The sequence below is a fragment of the Alosa sapidissima genome, chromosome 10 (genome assembly GCF_018492685.1).
Source record: "Alosa sapidissima isolate fAloSap1 chromosome 10, fAloSap1.pri, whole genome shotgun sequence".
NCBI classification, from domain to species: domain Eukaryota; kingdom Metazoa; phylum Chordata; class Actinopteri; order Clupeiformes; family Clupeidae; genus Alosa; species Alosa sapidissima.
Window position 1 is genome coordinate 36,044,647 of NC_055966.1, and position 8,770 is coordinate 36,053,416.

General features: G+C 44.3%; 1 protein-coding gene across 4 annotated transcripts in view; it reads left to right on the forward strand.

Moving 5' to 3' along the window:
• LOC121720555 (interleukin-6 receptor subunit alpha-like) overlaps positions 1-5,486 on the forward strand; it is a 12,261-nt gene extending 6,775 nt beyond the window's left edge. For 3 of the 4 annotated variants that reach the window (XM_042106800.1, XM_042106802.1, XM_042106803.1), the window contains 5 exons: positions 321-472; positions 2,162-2,312; positions 3,871-3,951; positions 4,215-4,317; positions 4,554-5,486. In XM_042106800.1, the coding sequence (XP_041962734.1) occupies positions 321-472; positions 2,162-2,312; positions 3,871-3,951; positions 4,215-4,317; positions 4,554-4,791 (725 nt within the window). In that variant the 3' untranslated portion in view covers positions 4,792-5,486. The remainder of the gene's footprint in view (positions 1-320; positions 473-2,161; positions 2,313-3,870; positions 3,952-4,214; positions 4,318-4,553) is intronic. The other variant, XM_042106801.1, reaches the window with a different exon arrangement.
• The last annotated feature ends 3,284 nt before the right edge of the window (positions 5,487-8,770 follow it).

An 8,770-nucleotide genomic window follows, 5' to 3' on the forward strand; every position in this document is an offset into this window, starting at 1 on the left:
AGCCTCCATCTCATCTCTGCCCTGTAGCCTCCATCTCCTTCCTCACATCTCTCTGCCCTGTAACCTCCGTCTCCTGTTTCTGTTCTGTGCCAAGTGATGTGCTCCTTTTTGCTCACTGAGTTGGTGCCTGTCTGTGCAGTAAAGCACATGATGCTGTCGACTGGGCATCACCCAGGGCTGCTACACATCAGTGGTGGTTAGTGAGGTTCCCCCTTCGCTGTAAAGTGCTCGGTGCCTTGATAAAACAATATGTAAATATGCAAGTTGTTGTTGTTGTTGTTGTTTTTGTTTACTAAGTGGGTGCCTGTCTGTCTGTGCAGTAAAGCCAGACCCTCCGGCTTCAGTGAGGGTGAGTGGGGTGGAGGGCGGGGAGAGGATGCTGGGCGTGGCCTGGTCTTACCCCGCCTCCTGGAGGAGGGGCTTCTACTTATTACGCTTCCAGCTAAAGTACCGACCAACGCAAAGAGAAAAGGTAACGTGTGCTCACTATATTATGTGAACCTGCAAGCCTTGTAGTAACACTCAATCTGTATCACTGTGTGTGTGTGCGTGTGTGTGTGTGTGCGTGTGCGTGCGTGTGTTCACCATATTATGTGAACCTGCAAGCCGTGTAATAACACCCGATCTGTATTACTATGTGTGTGTGCGTGTGTGTGTGTGCGTGTGTGCGTGCGTGTGTGTGTTCACGATATTATGGTAACTAGCAGGCCTTGTAATAACACCAGATCTGTATTACTATATGGGCTCTCATTCGCATTACACTCTCTTGCACAAACTCATGCTAATCAGGGCTCTACACTAACATTTTTTTCCAGGAGCACTTGTGCGCCCAAGTTAAAAAATGTAGGAGCACAGACAAAAATTTGGGCGCAGTCAGTTCTGTACTTAACTTACACATAATCTAACATTATACTGCAGCTAACAGTTAAACATGCCAGTGCACCAATTGCGAATATTAAGAATGACTGACAACATTTAGGCTACAGACTTTATTTTCAGTCTGTTCTATTTTCCTACATTTTGTTAATGTAAAATAATATAATACATTGCCATATTTGCATTTAGCCTGTATATCAAGTATCCTGCCAAATGTGGGCTAATTTATTTATTTGTGAATCCATCTGTAGCTAATCCAAATATGCCCATGGTGACCTATCTGACTGCATACTGCCTAATACTACTACTAAAACAGTCCATTTTCTCTTCCACAAAACCCAACATAGGCTAATCAAGGATATATGTTTTATACTTTCAGTTTTTATTTGAAATATCTGCATTGATGGGGGCAGTAGGCAAACGTTAGGCCTACTTTCGTTTTGCACTTACACACACTCGGTGTAAACAAACAAGCATGCGTGGAAGCCTGGAGTTGTTAGTAGCGTTCTACCTTTGAATAAAATGGGAGTATTACGGGAGGCTACTTTTGTCCCGGTTCGCTACAGCTATATTTTGCATATTGCAGCCAATACGTCAACTGGGCTAAAAGGCATGTTAGGTTACCTTTCTTTCTCTCACTGCATTCTCAGAATCTCATCCTGTTCCTCCTATATCTAATGAATTCGGTGGATAGAAGAACTAATTTCTTCAATCTTTGCATCTTGGCTGGCTAGTCTAACTTTCCGCTTTTTCTGTGCGCTCTTGGATTTGATAGAAGCGACTACTAGTGAGTCACAACGCGAAACTGCTAACGTTGATGGGAGGTGTAGTTTTTATGCTGCATTCGCAACGTGATTCTATGGTCTGCACCAGTAATGCTTCTCGATGTTGCGGTGTATTTTGTAGACAAACATTGACATGGTTAGAAGTCATTCGCACCAGTGCGCCTAAATATTTTTTTGCACTCGCACGGCATCATTTTTACTCGCATGTGCGAGTGAAATGGGCACACTGTAGAACCCTGCTAATTTAATTACCATGACACTCCCCACCCACATCATCTCTCTCTCTCTGTATTTGTGTGTGCGTGCGTGTGTGTGCGTGTGTGTGCGTGTGTGCGTGCGTGCGTGTGTGCGCGTGTGTGCGTGCGTGCGTGTGTGTGCGTGCGTGTGCGCGTGTGCGCGTATGTGCGTGTGTGCGTGCGTGCGTGTGTGTGTGCGTGCGCGTGTGTGTGTGTGTGTGTGTGTGTGTGTGTGTGTGTGTGTGTGTGTGTGTGTGTGTGTAGTATCAGACAGTAGAGACTGAGGCCCAGTCCTGGACCATCACAGATGCTCTGCCTCACACTGACTATGAGCTGCAGCTGCGGGCTAGAGAGGAATTCAGCATCGGCCACTGGAGTGACTGGAGCCCACCTGTATACTCCCGCACCTGGACAGGTGAGAGGAGCACACACACACACACTGTATACGCCCGCACCTGGACAGGTGAGAGGAGCACACACACACACACACACACACACACACACACACACACTGTATACGCCCGCACATGGACAGGTGAGAGGAGCACACACACACACACACACACACACACACACACACACACACACACACACTGTATACGCCCGCACCTGGACAGGTGAGAGGAGCACACACACACACACTGTATACGCCCGCACCTGGACAGGTGAGAGGAGCACACACACACACACACACACACACACACACTGTATACGCCCGCACCTGGACAGGTGAGAGGAGCGCACACACACACACACACACACACACACACACACACTGTATACACCCGCACCTGGACAGGTGAGAGGAGCGCACACACACACACACACACACACACACACACACACACACACACACACTGTATACACCCGCACCTGGACAGGTGAGAGGAGCACACACACACACACACACACTGTATACACCCGCACCTGGACAGGTAAGAGGAGCGCACACACACACACACACACACACACACACACACACACACACACTGTACACCCGCACCTGGACAGGTGAGAGGAGCACACACACACACACACACACACACACACACACACACACACACACACACTGTATACACCCGCACCTGGACAGGTGAGAGGAGCACACACACACACACACACACACACACACACACACACACTGTATACACCCGCACCTGGACAGGTGAGAGGAGCACACACACACACACTGTATACACCCGCACCTGGACAGATGAGAGGAGCACACACACACTCTCTCTCTCTCTCTCTCACACACACACACACACACACACACACTCTCTCTCACACTCACTCTCTGTCTTTCTCTCTCTCTCACACGCACACTCACACACACTCTCTGTCTTACTCTCTCTCTCTCTCTCACACACACACACACAAACTGTCTGTCTTTCTCTCCCTCTCTCACACTCACACACTCTCTGTCTTTCTCTCTCACTCTCTCTCTCTCTCTCACACTCACACACACACTCTGTTTTTCTCTCTCTCTCTCTCTCTCTTACTCTCTCTCTCTCACTCTCTCTCACACACACACACACTGAGGGAGGAATCTGGATGAAGTAATATAAAGCAGACTACATGTACCTTCATATATAGACACACAGGTAGACAGATAGAGAGCAACTGTAAGTAGGCTAAGCATGCTAAATTCGACATCCAAACAGTATTCTAACGTTAGCTTTGAGATACTGCTTGATTTCATAACTTAACTTAGTTTAGTCTCTTCAATGTAGCCTACTATGTTGTGATAAGACCTTAACAGAGTTCACTTCAATGCAGCAGTTTTGAACAAATTTGCGCAGCATGGTCACGATGCTAAGCGGATTTAATAGCAATAGAATATTCATCTGTGGCGGCCGATTTTTATTTCGTGGCGCCCCGCCACAGATTAGTCAATGTATGGGAAACACTGCACACACACACTCCATCCATTTTGTTTTGGTATTCTAAGAATATCCTCCTGTTTCTCTCAGCAGCAGTTCTGGAGTTGACTACCCCCTCTCAGGACCCTGTGTGGATTGAGGAAGGCTCTGGGTCTGGTGAAGACATAATGAGTAAGCAGTCACTGGATGAATTTGGCAGGGGTCAGACACGAAGGCCACTGCGAGATCATCTCTGGCCATTTCTATGTTGCCCAGGGTACTATTTTACAACGGTGCAGCAACACTTCACATCTTCAGCTGGTTTTCCGTATTACAGATCAGGCATCAGATGATAGAGTGGTGTTCTTACACCAGACTAGGGGAAGAGAGGGCAGACGTATCTTTCTCTTTCTTTGGCTCTTCCTTAATCCCTCTTTACTTCTGACTCTCCACAGCAGATGCAGCCGTGTCCGAGGACTCGTTTGACATGTTTGGCAGCGTGTTTGGCGTCTGCGTGCTGGCGGGAATGGTCATTCTGCTGTCGGTGTATGTGTTTAGGTATTGACCGCTGCTTATTATGGAGTGTGGCCATTCCATACTCCTATGCTAATGATGCTAAGTCTTTTGAAGCTGCATCGTTTTTATAAGACTTTGAATATGTGTGACTATACTTCCCTTTCTCTGTATTTTTTTTGTCAAAATGTCAGTCATCTCTTTCTCACTTTTTCTCTCTCCTTCTTTCTCTCTGTCTGTGTCCCTCTCTCTCTCTCTCTCTGTCCATCTCTCTTTTTCAGACACAGGATGCGTTTCGCGTCCACGCTGGGTAAGCTGGGTTCAGCCTCAGCCTCTGCGGCGCCCCCTGCTGCCCGTCCTCAGCCACCCGCCCTGGAGGAAGACAAGCCTCTGATGTCACCCGTCAGCCCCACGCCCTCACAGTTCACCTTGCAGCATCAGCTCCCGCCTGTACAGGAGGACAGTGGCCAGAATGTCCATTTCCACAACATGGGCTACTTTCTAGTGCCCAAGGAATGAAGATGACACAAAGGACTCAAAAACACTTTGCTGATTCGAAATGAATCCAACCGTTTCAGAAAGTTTATACTTTACCTCTGTACCTGTTTACCTCAAGTTTGTACTTAGTTTTTCATGGCTTGGTTGTGGTCAAATATATATTTTTTTCAGCTTTCTATCTGAGTGAAATGACCCTGAAGTGATAGCAATGATAAAAAACTGGTAAGATTCTCTCAAGTCTAAAGAAAGGTGCTTCCTTTCTCATCTACACTGGGCAATCCTTTACTAAGAAAATGATCCCTGATAATGCGGTCCCACAGTCCCTTGCTGTAGCAGCACTGAAAGTGACACGCCATTTGGCTATTCACAAAAAAAAAATATAGACAATAAAAATGTAAACAGTAAACAAACAACCAACATAAACTATGTCAATATTATCAGCCATTGCATAATTATGTAGCCTAGAGTAAATGTCAGATTCTCTCAACAATGCATGTCCTTTACATCTTTCCTGAAACTTCCTTTACATCTTTCCTGAAACTTTCTTGACTTCCCTTCTTTATCTAGGTCAAGAAAAAGTGCTTATGAAAATACATAGAATGTAATTTTTTGACTATTCAACCTCAGCCTCTGTACAGTATATTATCATGTGTATGTGTTACAACTTTATTTTTATTGATGTCAGACAATAGTCAATAAAGTATTTTGATACAAAACAGTGTCTATGATGTGCCGTGTGATTCAAGTTAATATACCAGATCTTAATTGTGATGTCATAGTTGTCTATGATGTATTACCACAATTCATTTGCTTGGCGGATCAACCAGTGGCTACTTGGCTGACCACCACCAACACCCATAGTTGGATCAACCATACTACACCTACTATGGTAATAACGCCTTGGCTTGAATATATTTCATATTGAGAGAAACAACCAAAAACAGATTAATTTAATAGGTTTCCATGTCCTGTGGCTTCAACATGTTTTTAGACTTTTAGACTAGCTATGATTTTAGGGATATTGGAAATATGGATACTATGATGGGATCGTGATTAATTTCATACTGCAATCTATAGCTTCACACTTAAAATGATGGAATGAAAGGTTAAAGGCTTGAGTGTTCAACTATTTCTCCATTTCTCAATGTTGTGAATTCAAACCAATGCCTTCATACAACACTGTAGACCATGGAGAGCAGGCAAGTGTAAAATGGCATTGCTGACAGGTAAACACTGTTGCTGTTGCAGTGCTTTACAATATTGATACAGTATTAGTACATATCATCCATTTCCCATTATTTAATCCATCATTTGCTCTCTCTCTCTCTCTCTCATTTCCTCCTGAATGCCAGGCTCAGTCACCAATTCCTTCTCACACTGATCCTTTGCAGTACTCTCAGGAAGAGCTCAAGGTACACTGTCAATGGAACTGCAGAGTACTCATCTACCAAACGTATGATTCAAAAGAGCATTTGCATTTCAGGGAATGGTATTCTGTTGTATGAGTACACATAGGTAGGACAGCTATTAATTCCTGTTTTATTTTACTCATTTAGAGGTACCTGTAGGATCACATCAGATGGCAGAACATTCTGACACTGGTTCCATGGAGTCATATCCAGAGGAGCTTATGGTAGGCCTAATAACGGAGAACGCTGATTAACCACTTTTGATTATAATTGCAAAAACAAAATTCTAATCTATGTAACATATTCCTAGATGCAGAAAGTAATTTTGTTTGTTTGTTAAACACAATCAGTCAATCTTATGGAAGTGCTATTGGTTACACAGTTGTCAGACCTGTCTTTGTCTCTAGATATATCCTAGATCGGGGTGAGCAAACTGCGGCCCGCGGGCCGGATCCTCCAAGCACTTTCATCCGGCCCGCCGAGCATTTCATTTGGTTATCAGGCTGCTCGCTATTTTTTCCTGCGATAGCGACGACGTTGGTTAGCTTTACTGCAAACTGCGTTTCACTCTCCTTAGAGAACGTTTACAATGTCAATGTCAAAACATCATGATTAATGTTAAATAGAGATAACATCATGTTAACTCTTAGTTATCTCCTTTGCAGCAGATCTAACGTGAACATTATGCGATCCATTTAATTGGGAACGCGCCTGCACTCACGAGAGGGAGAGAGAGCCGCAGGTTCCAGCTGGCTTGTCATTGTTGATAATTGATATGTCCTTCTTATAAGAAAATTTTAAAAGGAAATCATGAAGGCAACAGAAGTTCCCACTACTGACCATTTAAAAACTGTGAGAGGGCCTAGCCGTAGTGCGGCCCGCCGGCCAGTTTTCAAAACCCAATGTGGCCCTGGAGCCAAAAAGTTTGCCCACCCCTGTGATGTTTATACACCTGTGGGTTTATGGAACTGGACTAGGAGGCTGTAAAGAGACCTCTATTTTTCTCAGGTTGAAACAAATGCAGATTGTGGAGATTATGTGGTTGAGGGAGATGTAGGGGAATGCAGCCTACAGCCCATCTGTCTCCTCACGGAAGGTCCAGGTTAGTAGAGGACCTCCCTCAACACCGGTTATTCACACTCATGATTGAAGCAAGCATGTTAAGCCAGGCTATTAAAGACATGGCATTCATTTAGTGAGGTAATTATAGTTTCCAGCGTATTAGATGTAGGTTGCAAGATATGGATCTGTGGATGCCCTTGTCTGGGATGCATCATCAGTGATGTTCAATGGAGGTTTCAGGTCTTTTAACATCAGACCAACTCGCCCAGGTAGTAGTAGCAACAAGCTACATGCTCGCCCGCTTAATCCGCCACCTAGTGGCTTTCCCTACAACATCCCTAATCTGTTAAACTTTCCTTAATAAGCGGGAAATTACATTACATTACAATACATTTACGCTTACTTGCTGGTAGTTTTATCTCAAACTGTGGACAAATGTACAATATACTACATTTAGTAAATCTGTAAGAGTTCTCTCCGGGTCAAACCTATGACCTTAGTGTTGCTCAAACAGTTCAAACCCATGACCTCAGCGTTGCTTGCACCTTGCCTTACCAGACAACAAGACCGTAGAGTTGTTATGAGAGCAAGCCAAGGCATGAATAAGAAATGGCATCTCTAATGAATCCTGTGGGGCAGATGAACTGTGTCTCATAACACCTCTGTTCCCCATTTAGCGGTAGCTTTGAGACCAGAGCAGGTAGCAGTGCCTTCTCAAACTCTACAGTCTACAGAGTTCAGCGAAGGGGACTTGGAGGTAAGCAGAAACGGTTGAATGCAATAATGATAATAATAACAAATAATAACAACAACAACCTGTAACTTTCTCCCCTCGGGACCAAAGTCATACCTACTTATGTGGCTATTAAATGGTCCAATTTGCAGAAGAAAAAAATGATATAATGTATATATTATTATATGTTATATATTACTTATATTGAACTTAATGTGATACATTAACAGATACACTTATATTCCACAGGTTGAGTCTGATGATACATGTGTGGACTGGGTTATTGAGGGCCTGAATTTGGGGGAGAGCAGCCATCAGCTCAACCTCCCTTCTGCTGTGAGCTCCGGTCAGTACAAAGTCTTTACCCAATCTAACATGCTTGAGTACGGCATTGATTATAGATAGGGGAGGTGTGTGTGTGTGTGTGTGTGTGTGTGTGTTGAATGAAGATACTGTACAGTAGGTGTACATGGGGCCGGTTTCCAATCACTGGATGAATCCCTAGTACTGAACTTGGAGGTCTCTATTGAGAAAAGATTTCATCCATACAGGAATCTGGCCCATAAGGCCTCAACGAAGCCAAGCACATAAACAGCAGCAGGCAATAAGACTTAAGTACTTTGTTTACATTTGACACAGATGTTTTTTTATCCATACCAGTCATCAGAAAGATACTTCTCTGGGAATTGTACATCGTATGTTGTTTCACAGTAGGGATGATCAGCTTGCCTTTGTGTACAGAGGCAACATCTTAACCCAACATCCATTCTCCTCCATATAGCCACCAATGGGCTTG